General features: G+C 41.8%; 2 protein-coding genes across 3 annotated transcripts in view; both read left to right on the top strand.

The window, feature by feature from the left end:
* The first annotated feature begins 813 nt into the window (after nt 1-813).
* tmem209 (transmembrane protein 209) lies at nt 814-9372 on the top strand. Its single transcript, XM_050035768.1, has 15 exons — nt 814-881; nt 1268-1429; nt 1542-1600; nt 2626-2757; nt 2899-3128; nt 3251-3455; nt 3558-3733; nt 3952-4023; nt 4170-4266; nt 4724-4849; nt 5013-5110; nt 6202-6316; nt 6459-6556; nt 8236-8309; nt 8512-9372. Exons 2-15 carry the CDS (start codon nt 1290-1292, stop codon nt 8564-8566), a joined length of 1677 nt encoding a protein of 558 aa, XP_049891725.1. The 5' UTR covers nt 814-881; nt 1268-1289; the 3' UTR covers nt 8567-9372.
* Nucleotides 9373-10090: 718 nt separating this feature from the next.
* ahcyl2b (adenosylhomocysteinase like 2b) overlaps nt 10091-14833 on the top strand; it is a 68598-nt gene continuing 63855 nt past the window's right edge. The window contains exon 1 of one of the 2 annotated variants that reach the window (XM_050035766.1): nt 10091-10494. In XM_050035766.1, coding sequence (XP_049891723.1) covers nt 10159-10494 — 336 coding nt within the window. In that variant the 5' untranslated portion in view covers nt 10091-10158. The remainder of the gene's footprint in view (nt 10495-14833) is intronic. The other variant, XM_050035767.1, reaches the window with a different exon arrangement.

Here is a 14833-nt window from a genome sequence, read left to right as displayed (position 1 = left end):
AAGTCCAACGCATGATCACTTGGCGCAAAACCAAATAGGTAAAGTTGAGAGCAGAGGTGTGGACTGCAGTCATGAATTTGATGACTTACAATAAGACTTGAAAATCAAAAAAGACTTGCAGCTTGACTTGGACTTGAACGCCAGTCACTCATGACTTCACTTGGACTTAAGCCCTTTGACTTGAAAATGTGATTCCTTCCCCCAAGCCAATTCTGGAAGAGAAACTACACTTTATTAAACAATTTTGTTTTAAGAAATAAATACAAGTTTAAAAAGCTTTCATGATTTTGGTAAATTAAAGATATTACTTGGTTGCTGAGATGGCACTAAATTTGTGGAAGAGCCAGAAGAGCGTAGTATGACTTGTTTAGTACTCGAAACTCAAAGTTAAGGACTTGGGACTTGCCCGTCTCCACCTGGGACTTGAGTGCAAAGACTTGAGACTTTCTAAACAGTAACTTGATCCCACCAGTGATGGAGAAACAGCGCCCCCACGTGGTCGCGTGAATACCTCACCAATATAATTTTTGACTGATAACAGACCATGACCAACAAATAAATAAATAATATAATATATAAATATAATTAAATCACGGTCCCACAAGTACTGCACTATTTGAGGAAAATATTTAAACTCGGGGAAAAAAATAAAATAAAAATTAAATACTTCTTATGTAAACATGACCAATTTTATAACTGTCGATATTGTTATTAAAACATCTCAAATAATAATAATGTCATTAACTGTTATTTTATTCCTTGACTATATTCAGTGTAGCTTCATATTTAGCGGCTTTGCTCAAGGGACCGGAAGTACTTACTGTAACTTCCGGGTAAAATACGAACTATGCAGCGGTGCAGTTGTCATTCACTTCAGCGTGGTATGAAATATCTAAAAGTTATTATCTGCATTTTTTATTTGTATTTTTGTCGTATTGTTGGTATACAGTTATGTATTACTGGTTGTTAGTTTTACACTGAAACCATACTTTCCCCGCAAATTCTGTATTGTTTATATTTAAGCTAGCTAACTTTAGCTAACCGTTTTGCTAGCAAGTCGGGTAACTGTGCTGTACCGTCAATTCTAACTGTTCAGTAGGCACACAACAGTGTTGTGTGATGTCTAGCTAAAGGATACTGATTTGTTCTGTAATAAACACACGCTACGTGTTAGTCGTAACTTTTAAGATGTTTTAATCTTCTCTTGAATGCAGCACACTGTGTACTCGTTTTGCCTCACAGTGTTTATCTCTGCTGCTTCCTCCAGCCTGAACAGAGCAGATGAAACCATGCTGACCCCAGGAAAGGACGGGATGCCCAGTATGATAGACAGGGCACTGAGGATGAGGAGGGAGGAACAGGCTCGTCAGGTGGTCCTGGCCTGGGCTGTGCTCAACGTGTCTCTAGCTGGGATGATTTACACTGAAATGTAAGCCACGCTAAGTTCAGTAATGTAGCACTAATTAACTGTTCCACCACTCCCATCTCACCTCTTTCAGTGCACAGTGAAATGATATATGTCTCTCTTTTACTTTTGTTAGGTCAGGGAAATTGCTGAGCCGATACTACAACATTACCTACTGGCCTATCTGGTACATTGGTAAGGTCCCTACTCTTTTATTTATTTAAAGGGATAGTTAAGAAGTGGGGTTGTATGGGGTACTTGTCCATAGTCAGGGTGTCACACATGGTAAATGTCAGTTGGCACGCCCGAGTTTGGAGAAGCAGGCTGGAGTCCGACACGGAAGCCAAGCAATGTACTGCTGTGGATGGGGTCAGCAACAAAACATATTTTAGCCATCTAGAAAATATCCCACATAAAAAAATCAGTAACACAGTGTACGCTATACTGAGAGTATTTCACTCTATTACCTTTTCCGTCAGGCAGTTTGTTCCCAGGGTGGAGTGGTTAATGCCTTCAGTTCCCCATCTATGCTCTCGTTGAATCCACCAGTCTCCATTGAGAAAAACAGCAATTTTAGCTCGCTGAACACAGGAGCTCCTGGCCTACAGCTGTTTTGATCAGTTAGTCAGTTTGTGTTATTGGGTGACTTTGGTGAATCGGAACTAACCCTTTGAAACGTCAAAGTCACACAATAACACAAAGTTACTAAGTGATTTAAGCAGCAGTAGACCAGCAGCTCCTGTGTTCAGCAATGTTAAATCACTGTTTTTCTCAGTGCAGCCTGGCTTTGAATAGAGCGATATAATTGCTTCATTTTCCTGTTGAAAATCACTGTTTGACAGTAAGGTAAAGCAGTGAGAGCATAGATTGTACACTTAAACTGATAATGATTTTTTTAGGTGGCTAAAATATGTTTTGTTGTTGACTCCACCACAGCAGTACAGTGTTTAGCCTCCATGTTTGACTCCAGTTTGCTTCTCCAAACTCTGGGTATGCCGACTGACATTTACTGTTTGTTACATGCTGTCTTTGGATAAGTGCACCATACAACCCCACTTCAAAAAATCAGAACCATCCCTTTAAGGATGTCTACTGGAGTTGAAAAGCCATAATGTTTCTTAAATTAAATGATATTATAACTTAAAGGCTGAAATTTAATTTGACACTAACAGACACCAAGTGTTTATAAGTACGTCCTTCTCTTCTGTCCTTGTTTACAGAACTGGTGCTAGCCTCTCTATTTAGCCTCAATGCTCTTTTTGACTTCTGGAAATATTTCAAGTACACGATGGCTCCCGCCACCATTGCTGTATCCCCTGACCAGCATCGCCTCCTGGGTCTGAGAAACACAAGTGAGGCTCTATTTTATCCCTGCAGAATTTGTATTTGTCACTTATTTTTTTTTACTCATTGTAAGATATATGTACACTCAGGTCCTTGGTTTTCAGTATGGTTCTTTTTAAGTATGCGGGTTGTTGTCTGTCACCTTGCAGGTATTCAGGCCTCTCCGCCTCAAAAGCCAGAAAAAAAGGAGACCCCAGCTCCAGCCCAGTCGTCTCCGCTGCAGGGCCAAAGCGTGCTGAGCTTCAGCCCCTCACGGCCGGCCACCACCAGCCCCAAGTTCTCCCCCAGCTGTGTGCCCGGTTACAGCCCTCCTCTCAGCAACCCATCCACCCCAGGCAGTGCTGGAGGTCCTTTTTCCCCCTCAGTGGCCTTTGGAAAGGTACATCCAACACATCACTGTAATCTGGCCTAGCCTGGAGTTGTGTGGTGGGTCAGTGTAATAAACAAATTTCCTCAGAAGTTATTCTTTACATTGAGAGCATTCTGTTCTTCCTTTCTTAGGTGTTGAACTACAGTCCCTCCCCTGGCTCCTCTCCCTACCCCAGTAGCATTGGACCAGCAGAAGGCTCCAGCTTGAGGGCTCGATATCGCACGTCCCCCTCAGTGTTTAACTCCCCTGGAAGCAAGGAGGACTACATGGAGGATCTGAAAAGCCTGGAGAGGTTCCTCCGCACAGAGGAGGAGAGGAGTCACCGCAGCCAGCTAGGTACAGTATAGCAGTGTTGTAAGAACTCTGAGTCAATGTGGACAAACACGTAGATGTATGTCATCATAGAATGATGTCATAATGAACTGATGCTCACTGCAGGGAGTCCAGAGTCTGTGTCTCCGAGCCACAGCCCAACATTTTGGAACTACAACCGCTCAGTTGGAGATTACGCACAGAGCCTAAGGAAGTTCCTGTACCAGCCAGCCTGCCGCTCCCAGGCCCCGTCTGCCCACAAGGATGAGACGGACTTGGGCTCCAAACAGGCTGCAGAGGAGGTTAGTAAATAAACATCGTTTTTGTGCCCTCATAAAACAATGTTTTTCACAGTGAGACATGTTTGGAATGCACAATAATATCGGCACATCGTTGTCAGATAAAGGCTTTAAAATGAAATATCAGCATCTGCATCCCTAGGCCATCTGTGTCTGTTGGTGTCAAGGGATGAATGCATGATTGTCATGAACTCATGTCTGTTTCCCTTCCTGTTATGTAGGTGTGGGCCAGAATCACAGCCAGTCGCCCTGTTGTAGACCGCATTGACAGCTGGACGGCCAAACTTAGAAATGTAAGTGTTCAAACACATTCACAGAAATACGCACTAAAAACACAAGTTAAAAAGTTTGAAATGAATTCCATGCATTAGTTTTGTCACAAACCTTCCATCTAAATGTGATTTCAGTAAGTAAACAAATCTCTTTGTGTTTATGTCAGTGGATCAGTGACACCATCTTGGTCCCCCTGGTGAAGGAAACAGACTCTGTCAACAGCCAGCTCAGGAGGATGGGCTGCCCTGAGCTCCAGATAGGAGGTAAACCATCTGCAGAGAATATGAATCATGACAAATGTGCTTTGTCCTCACACTGCTGTTGGGTTTCATAAAAGGGGCCAGTCATACAGGACCAAAGAATATAAACTTTTGTCTAAGAAATATTATATTTTTGTAAGTATCATTATGTAAATGTCAGAGAATGAAAATGTTACAGGTCATTCATGCAACTACAATGAAAACTAAACCTTTTAGAAACTTGAGTTGTATATGTTTTATTAGACAAAAACATGATGAAATAAATAAATAACACTTTGATATCTAAATCAACGTGCAAAGTTAAGTTAAAGGATTTTTTTTCTTGATTGATTCTGTCAGAAATGAAAATTAATATATATACCAGACAAGAAAGCAACATGTTTAGGGAAGGGAATACCAGTGTATTCTTCTTGTGGTTTCTCTCACTAGTCTCACTAGTTTTCACTCTTTCCTCCACCAGAGGCCAGTATAAGCAGCCTGAAACAGGCAGCAGTGATGAAAGCCTCGTCCATCCCCACGATGAACTCTATCGTTCAGTATCTGGACATCACTCCAAACCAGGAGTATCTAGTGGACCGCGTAAAGGGTAGGTTCAACAATACAACTCATCAAAAGTAATGTGATGCTGTGTGTGTAAATATATTTCATAGAGGTATGAGTTATAGTGGAGCACATTTTTAATTTCTTAAATGTGTTTTGTTTTTTTTGTTTTTTTTTTTGTTTTTGTTTTTTGTATTCTGCCCTGTCAGAGCTGGCCCACAGCGGCTGCATGAGCTCCTTTCGCTGGAATGGTGGCGGTGATCTGAAGAACAGGAAGTGGGACACAGACCTCCCCACTGACTGTGCTGTGAGTCTACACAGTGACACATGCACACTGAGCTACTGGTGCAACTAAATATATTCTTGATGGTCATCAAATCGTGGGGCGGCAGTATCTCAGTCCATAGAGACTTGGGTTGGGAACTGGAGGGTCACTAGTTCAAGTCCCTGTCCGGACCAAATATGGAGTGTGGGCTGGTAGCTGGAGAGTTGCCAGTTTGCCTCCTGGGCACTGCCCTCAGCAAGGCACTGAACCCCCAACTGCTGGGGCTGTCTGTCCGTCGGCAGCCCCCTCACTTTAACATCTCTCCATTTAATGCATGTATAGGTTCTGTGTGTGTGTATATGACAACAGAGTGGGGAAAAAGTAATTTCCCCTCAGGGATTAATAAATATCTCCTTCCTAAAAATCCACATCACATGACTCCAAAGGGTTCGAAACTTAAAGTCAGATATTTAAAGACATCAAATATCATGTCTTTAAATGTCTGTTTTTTGTCTGACATTCAGTTTCGAACCCTGAAGATATTTAATTCGTAGTTTCGTATGTAAAGGGAGTATGACTGAGCCTTGAGGTTATTATATCTGAAGTGTTTGGTGGAAACGTGGCTAAAAAAGACAAAAAAAAAATGGAGTGGATCTGGTGGAGAATTATCTCTCTAGTAACTTAACTAGACTCACTAACTCACTCCATTCATTTAGCTCTTTGATTTGTATTTTCATGGAGCTTTGTATTGAATGCACAGAAAGAAACTTTATAAAGAAAGACATTTTATTGTTGCAGCTGTGTTTTATTCTTGTCACCGAATGGTTTCTTAGTTTTCTTATCTACAATCATCTATACGTGAGACAGAGCCTCATTCAATATTAGTAAGAGAGCAGGCTCCTCAGGTTGGGACTATATAGGATGACAGCTTGTTCCACTTCTCAAATACATGCAAGTGTGTCAGTTTACAGAAGACCTAACAATTATGTGAAATTCGACATGGCGTTCTTTGAGTCTTCTGACTGCAGGATCTGTGCTGCAGACACAAAACAGTAACAGTCTTGGTGGCTCTCCTCATCAGTGTGGGATCACCGGCCACATCCCTCTGCTTAATACTGTGTCTGTCCCTCTAGATCCTCATGCATATGTTTTGTACATACTTGGACTCCAGACTGCCCCCTCACCCAAAGTACCCAGATGGGAAGACTTTCACTGCGCAGCACTTCAGCCACACCCCAGACAAACCTGGTACGTAGACACACAGGCACACACGCATAGGTCAAACAGGAAGGAAAACAATAAAAGGCTTGTGATTTCACACAGCATTTACTTTCTGTCTTGCTCATGCTGTTTCTGTCCATGTGTCCCTTTTTGTGTTAAATCTCAATAGATGTTACCAAGGAGAGCCTCTTCTGCATCCACCAAAGCAGCACCACTCCCCCTCACTACCAGCTCATCTACCAGGGACACATCTACAGTCTGCCCAAGGTGACAGCAAAACAGTGCTCTCACACGATTTTTCAAAAATAATTTCTCTATTTTTCAGGCTCTTACAAAACAGCGTGTGCTCTTATTTTGCTCTCATCGGCTTAAACTCAAATCCAAAGAGAGGTCCATTTTCTGATTTTGTAGCCTGTAAAGTTGTGCTATTTATAGGTCTCTCTAAAGTGGCACTTAAAATCAAAATAAGATCAAATCCTCTTTATTGACGCTGTTAAGGACTGCACTTGCCAAATGCTTGTAGAACGCAGAATAACATGCAAAGGCTGTAAAGTAACAGGGAAAAATAAGACTTAATATTCCACATACATCTGCATATTACTGTGCCGGACAGATTTTTCAACAGAACACACAAAACATTTGACAGATAAATGATTTTCAGCGTTGTGTAAGATTGCCAATAGTTGTTTTCTTACAGGGTCTTGTGGTTGAGATCCACAGGTAAAATTTAATGATACTTGGGCAAAGATAAAACTGAATGATAGCTATTTTTAACCTTAGCATCTTAATGTTAGCTCATAAGCCCAGTGCTCACCCCATCCTCTGATTTTTCCTCTTAGTGAAGAGGTTAAATAAGGCTATGTCACAGTACAGGGCTTAGTACAAGAGTGGGCAGCTGTGGCTCAGAGGTAGAGCGGGTCGTCCACCAAATGGAAGATCAGCGGTTTGATCTGCATGTCGAGGTATCCTTGAGCAAGATACTGAACCCCAAATTGCTCCCGATGGCTGTTCCATCTGTGAGTTAGTGTGTTAAAAACTGAGTAGCAATTGCCACCTTGTATGGTAGCCTTGGCCACCACTGTATGAATGTGTGTGTGAATGTGACTCGTAGTGTAAAAAGCGCTTTGAGTGGTCGGATGACTAGAAAGGCAGTATACAAGTGCAGGTCCATTTACCGATTTTGTCCCCCAGATCCAATCTTTCAGCCTAGACTGTTCACATTCGTGTTTGAAGTGACCTATATCTGACATCAGTGTGGACGGATCTCTGCCCTGAAATGCCTCACGTGCAACCAATAATGTCAAACACATGCACAGCGGAACAACATGAAACAGAGTCACATACGTAAGACACGGGCATTTGGGGAAAAAAATGAGTGACATAGTGTTGTAAGCGTTTATCCTGTGAATGATTCGCTGCAGAGATCGGGTGACGATACATCATATGTTGACGATGAGGATGAGAACGCAAACGCTATAGCTAGAGCTCTATCAGCAGCTATTGCCAGTAGTTCTGTGGGTCGAGAGGCGTGAGTGTGAGAGGAGTCAGGAGTGATGGGGCTGCAGTGTTGAGGGTTTCACCAACGAACAGCAGTGAAGTTTGATGTGGAAAAACCATTGTTGTATGGGAAAAACACACATGAATTCCAGTATGATCCTGCTAACAGAGGCTGCATAGCCAGTGATGGGATATGTATTGAATTTAGGACCACATATGAAAGTGGCCCAGTTCTGTGTCACACTACTCTGTAGAAATCATTTCTGTTTTATATGAGAGCAAAAAAATTGGATTTGGGCCACACTTGATTGTAATGTGAAAAGAGAATCTTACCTTACAACTGCATTTGGTTTTTGTAATAGACATCTCACTCAGACAGTTCATGATGTCTTCCTCTGCAGTTCCGCTGTGATTGCAACAACATGAACCCATCTTTATGTCTATTACAGGGCAGGAACAACCTGTTCCACACAATACTCATGTTCCTCTATGTCATTAAGACGAAGGAGTCGGGGATGCTGGGGTGAGTACTTCCACCTCTGCTACTAAAATCCTGTAAAACCCTGGCTAGCTCATGTAGTATATGCCATTACAGTGTATAATGAAATATTGATTCATTTACAACAGAAAGGTCATACAGCAGAGCGCAGATTGCATTTTGATTTAAAATGATCACTTTGACCTTGCCTGTAGGATAATTAAATCGCTTTTCATGCTTTCTCCAGGAGAGTAAATCTCGGCCTCTCCGGCGTGAACATCCTGTGGATCTTCGAAAACTGATGTGTCATCATTTACAAGAAACAAACAGCTGCAAGTGGATTTTTTTTCCCCACGATGCTGTGTGGCTACACTGGGTGGAGTACCGCCTCAACACAAGGACCGCTCTGGAGAAGCAGCACTTAACTTTAAAAGACAATAAATGCATATTTTTGGAGATTTTCTCAATTTACGTGCACAAACTGGTAACACTCTGTATTGTCATTTTAAGGACACATTTCTGTTGCACCAGTGTGTTTATGATGCACTGCAGAGCTGAGTTTTTAACATTGTTTGGTTTTCTGATTTTGTATTTTGAGAATGTACCAGCATGGCAGCCTTGTAAATAATATACCTCAGATTTCTCTGGTTAATTGTAAAGGGCTCTGACCCATTTAGCATGAATGTAAATACAGTATGTGTGTTCTTGACTTTTGTTTCTTCTGCTTCAATGACCTATTGCAACTGGTATGTTTTGTTTTCCAATAGTTGAATGATTGCTGTAGTAGGGATGCTCTTGACATGCTTGAAGTCACCTACAGGAACTGGACTTGAAGAAAACAAAAGTATTCTGTAGGAGTGAAGCTTCCCATAGTACTTGGCTGCGATGCAACACATAGCGTACAGTGTTGATTCTTTTTGATATGCGACAGATAAAATGAAAAGCCTTTGAATCACCAAAGTCTTTTTTTTGGAATATAACATCTTTTACAAAAGCCATTTGTCACATTTCAAACCTCCCGTGTTTTTTTCAATTATGCCATTTTACATTTGTCACAAGAGACGTGAAAATAAAATTGAGATATTAAAAAGAAACAGTTGAAGCATCTTATTTTTTTTTTATAGTTTTGACTATCATGGGCATCCACTTGGTGGCAATGTAGATCGTTTTATAAGATGTGACCTTATGCCTGGTCCCATTTTCTCATATGACATACTGCATATCCACCACATAGAGCACTGTAATGTGATGCAGTGTCTTCTGCAGCAACGTCCAGTGAATGTCTTGAGACTGGTGAATAATACTGACTGACAATTTATACGAATTATTCAAATAAATCTGTGTCAACATTGGTTGAGGACACACTGAGAAATTCCTTTATACTGTACAAGTGATTAAGTGTATCCTAGTGCTATGAGTTCATGTTTTAAACTAAGGATTTAGGACAAAATTAAGAAGATGCTGCATTTAAGAAAACCATGTAGACATTTTATATATGATTGTCCTGTGAGCAAACAGCAATATCTGGCATAAATCGCGTTTGTTTTGTAGTTTAGTGTCGTCCTCTTTTACGACAAACGCAATTTCCCATCACGCACTTCGCAGTGTATCCTTTTTGGCAGGGAAATGTAGTCTTTCCATCGATAACGAGTGCTTTTAAGCTAAATTAAAATTCATATGTCAGTTGTTTTGTTGTATCTCCATCATTTTGTCTAGTGTTTGGTACACCTGTGTGTGTGGCTATCATTGGTATTGGAGGTGGCACGTGAGGGACATCTTTAGATAGTTTGAGAAACTACACGGACCATAATGCATTTCGCCAGAGTCGCTCCTCCGCTCACATCCGCTCGACTCGCTATTTGTGTTGTAAAAAGGACTTTGTGAAACTGCAGCGATGTCAGTCCAGGTTGTGGCAGCGAAAATGGCAGAGGTCGAACTCAAAGACGTCCCTACCGGTAAAGACTTACCGGCCGGCTCCCCGATGACACCGACCTCGGAGGGCAAGACCCTCGGCAGAGTCGACCCGCACGAGGCCGGTTCCTCCGCCGCTACGACCCCTCCAGCGGAGCCCTCCGCGAAAGCCGGGGAAGGCAGCCTGGGTATGCTCACCCCGAACCCCGCGAAGATGCCGCAGGCGTCGGCTATGAAGCGGACGGACCCGCAGCAGAACGGCGGAGAGGCTTTTGTGAACCGTGACGGTACCGTCGCCGAGGCTCCGCGGATGAAAAAGGCAAGTGAGACAACATTCCCCCCTCCATAGCTAACGTTACTCTACCCTCGGTGTTATTGGACCACCACTAAGCAGCTCGCCGCAATGAGAGCTCCCTGGGAAAGCTCGCATTGTGTGACGATGCTAACAGGCTAGCTTCACCCAGAGCTGATTCAGCTGTGTCGGTTAAAGCCTTTAATAACAGTATTCGGTGCTAATAACACTGTGGTGGGTGCAATAAGGGCTAAATACTGTTTTAAAAATAGGTGTACCCATTTCGTTTAGGCTGACATGGCTAAATCTTTAGGGCATGAGCCCAGTAGCTGGATAAAAGTGTCCAACTGTTCTCACAAGTTTTGCAGAGATTGAGAGCTGTAGTTCCCTTTGTAAAATCACAGCTCATGCTTATTTTTGGAGCTTAGTAGATGTGTGGCTAAGATTTATCAGTCGCAAAAATAAAATCCGTTATCTTAACCTTTACACAAAAAATTATAAACTGAACATTTTTTAAGTTACACATGATACAGAATATGATGCTAGCTAAAGTAACCACTGTCAGTTACTTGAAAGGCAGCTTTAAGTGCTATGTTAGCTGATGTTTTGTTGTTTTCAGTAGCAGCTTCGTTATCTTATTTGGGAAACATTTGTGATGTAGCAAGCTGACTTAAATACAGTCGGTGCAAGTGACAGACTGCTTTACTTTTGCATCTGCAAGGTAGTTCAAATGACCTTTGCTCCCTGCTTGACCTCAGGTTAGTATATTGAATGTATTTACAGTTCACTGCTTAGCATAGATCCACCGGTAATCTTAGTTTGATTGATGCAATAACACCCAATGTGTGTGATCTAACTGAGACGTAACATTAGTCTGTAATCCCTGACCCCTGAGCGCTCCTGTCACCTAGTTTTCTCAAGCCTGATTTAGCCTCTAGATCACCTATACTTGAGTGAAGGGAGTTCCTGCCCTTGTGGCTTAATTCAGAGGTCACACTGACTTAGCATGTCTTTTTCTCAGCAGGCAGGGATCCAAAAACTGCTCGGTCACAACTGTGGTTGTGACCTAAATGCATCTTATCTTTTTTGTCTCTCGCAAAGTCTTGATTAGGACCGTAGGGGATATGAAGGGCAAGGTTCAAGGAAAGAACAAATTTTTGATAAGGAGTTCTTTGAGGAAGCTTCCAGCTCTGTCCCTTTGATCAGTTATTATTAACAACTGACAATAATTTATAGCCTGTGGTCACTCCAGTGATTTAATTTATTTTAGATATGCACGTGGAAAGACTGATTCATTGACTTCCTGCGGCCATGTGATCGTAACTACCCCAAAATGGGCTTGTTGTTGGTTTTGAAATGGACTTTCTTCATTGCCTTGGTCAGTTTGTGCTCCCCCTGTGATTTCAATGTAAAGTACATGTTAAGCGTGTTTTAACTTGTTTTGGAAAACCAAAACATTGAATGACTTATCAGGGTGATACCAGTTGGCGTCAAACCAGTCGGATGGGATACATCCACCACTCACACCCCCTGCCACGCACTGACAGTGATCCTATCCCGTTAGACAACCCCTGAGGAAACCCCAATAGGAGCAGAGCTGGATTGTGAGAATGGACTGCGCATCAACAGCATTTCAGAGGAGACTGCTTTACGTACCAACTGTTACAGCAAGCAGACACATGGAAGTACAACAGCAGTCAGGAGCACTGGACGAACAGGCTGATCCACAATTGGTGGACGGCCTGAACTCGGATGTACCGGATGGCAACAGCCACATCTGGATTATTGAGGAGATCAATTTCGCGTACAGGACCATGGTACAAAAAGTTAATTTCAGAATTACTATTTTATTTGGTAAAACATTTCATGATCATAAGTTTGTCATCATGTATCTCTTGAAAGAAGAAGAAGAAACTAGTATTTGGCTAGTCTGTCAGTGACAACATTTACATCATTAAACTTAAAATATTCAATAAAGTAGCATCAATGTTTTTTAAAACGTACTTTTCATGGCTCTCTAAGGCTTACTGCCTTAAAACAAATGCAGTTGATTTTATGTTGGAATAAACTTGTCATTATAGTTGGTATATATTTTTTTTATTTGAAATTAAATGTAGTCACTGTTTATATTTAATAGGAACGTTTTTTCTGATGTTAATAATGAGAGCGATTTGTAGGATATTCTCTATCAGTGCAGTCCATTAACCTAAAAGAGGGCATCTCTAAATTTTTAGGGGTCAAAGGTTGTTTTTCCTTATTCATATAATGCACAGACCAGTAAGCCTGAATAATGAATAATACACACTCTAAATACACTGAGGCAGATTCAGTCCATTACATTAATTTAAATACTCTGTTGTCACTGCATTTATCTGATCAACCACTTTAGTGTATATCCACCGGGACAGAAGGTTGCCTCTGTCCTATTTATAGATCACAAGGCATAGTGGGTCTTATGGCACACTGCATTATAGATATACGACCACAGCCTGGCCTTGCACATCTGCTGAATTCTGCTTACCCAGTGCAGTAAAGGGTAAGTGAAGCAGTGGAGCTGATGCAAGTATGCAGTCAGGCAGCAGTGTTGACTGACGGACTGGATGACTGGCTATCTTTTAATCCATGCCTTTATCATGTCGCCACATGAGGGGATTAAAAGGCCAGCTCTCTGTGGTAGGTGGGCCCAGATGTAAGCTTTTGGAGTCCAGTGATGAGTTTGATTGTAACCCACATGGCTTGGCACGAATACTGTATGTCCGGCTTCTGGGAAGTCCAGGGTGATACCTCCGGCTGGGAAGAGAGGGAAATTTGCAAATGGTTCTGCAGACAGCAGGCGTAGTTGTTAGCATGGCAACTGTTTGTGGTTCTTGGCTAAGAGGGGTGTGTGTACATTCATCTGGATCGATTTATTGATAATCAGAGATGCAAAGTGAAAACGTTGATATATATCTTCATCTTCAGGATGCGCCTTTTTATATTTAAATTTCCATAGCACACCTGTGTTACAGTTTCTGTCCAAATGCACCTCTTTCCTAAACATTCAAACAGTGCTTGTGACCTAGCACCAGGCAGACAATGGCAACTAGCCAAGAAAAAGACAACAAGGATACTTTCTGATATTGTCTAATTTTGATCGCAGGCCCCTGAATCAAATCAAATCAAATCAAAATCATTGCAGACTCTATGATATCAGCAAATGTCATATTGCTGTCCAACAAATCTGTATAATATCGAATCGTGATGAAACTTCTGATTTACATACCTATTGGCTAATGCTGCTGCAGGCCTTGTTTTAGGGCCCAGACACACCAAACCAAAATCAAAGAACTAGTGGTTGGCAAAGGCCAACAGTTGCATCACCTTATGTCGCCTGCGCCTTGGCCAAAAAGTTGCACTGTACACACCACAAAGACTGCAACAAACAGCCAACTCACATATAGTGTTGCACGGTATACCGGTACTAAAATAGTACCGCGGTACTAGAGTATTCCAAACGGTACTATACTGCATTTGGAAAATACCAGTACTTTGAAATTGATTCAATTCATTAATTTAGTTAATTTATTTTACTCATTTATGCACACAAACGCCTTTCTTGTTCCTATTGGAGCACAGATTGCACAAGTGGTGTGTATGACAACACCTGTATCAACATTCGCAGCTGGCGCACGTGAAAAAAGACAAGAGAAAGTCTGCCTCGCAAAGGGAGACAACACGAGACAACACAAACTTGGTGGAACATTTGAGTTACCAAACCGTGACGTCCGTACCGAGGTACTTACCGAACCATGATTTTTTTGGTACCGTTACACCCCTACTATTTATTGTTCTAAAGGTTTGTATCCAAAAGGACTTTTCCTTAGGAAAAGTACCGAAGAGTATCGAAAAGTATCGAAATTCATATTGGTATTGGTACCGAAACAAAGATTTTGGTATCGTGACAACACTACTCACATATAAATTTTACGCCTGTGTACCATCAGGTGGCTGTAGCCTGTATTCGTCATTCAAGAACAGAAACCGAAAGACCGACAGGATGGATTCAAGACGCTAGTTAGCTAGTTAGCACATTAACAACACAACGCCAACGTTGAAAGAACAAAGGATATTTACCTGACACTAACAGTTGTGAACCATTTCTGCTGAAGAGCTCAATGGCAAAAAAAAAAAAATATATATATCACCTAATATAACAAATTTGATCTCACAGCTTCTTGATTTTTGTTTACTTTCCTCACTTACGTCTCGTTAACTGAGCTGAACTAACAATCTGAGTGATTTCAGTCACCAATGGGCTCCACTGGCTCTGACGCAAATGATGAATCGGCCAACAGGTAACAAGGGCCAACTAGTGCCAATGGTGCGG

The sequence above is a fragment of the Epinephelus moara genome, chromosome 23 (genome assembly GCF_006386435.1).
Source record: "Epinephelus moara isolate mb chromosome 23, YSFRI_EMoa_1.0, whole genome shotgun sequence".
NCBI lineage: Eukaryota > Metazoa > Chordata > Actinopteri > Perciformes > Serranidae > Epinephelus > Epinephelus moara.
This window is presented reverse-complemented; position numbering and strand designations above follow the sequence as displayed.

Excerpts from the sequence above, each read along its gene's own strand:
- tmem209 (XM_050035768.1), top strand. The coding sequence starts at position 1,290 with ATGCTGACCCCAGGAAAGGACGGGATGCCCAGTATGATAGACAGGGCA. Across the intron at positions 1,601-2,625 it reads CTGGCCTATCTGGTACATTG|AACTGGTGCTAGCCTCTCTA; the intron begins GTAAGGTCCCTA and ends CCTTGTTTACAG. Across the intron at positions 8,310-8,511 it reads AAGGAGTCGGGGATGCTGGG|GAGAGTAAATCTCGGCCTCT; the intron begins GTGAGTACTTCC and ends TGCTTTCTCCAG.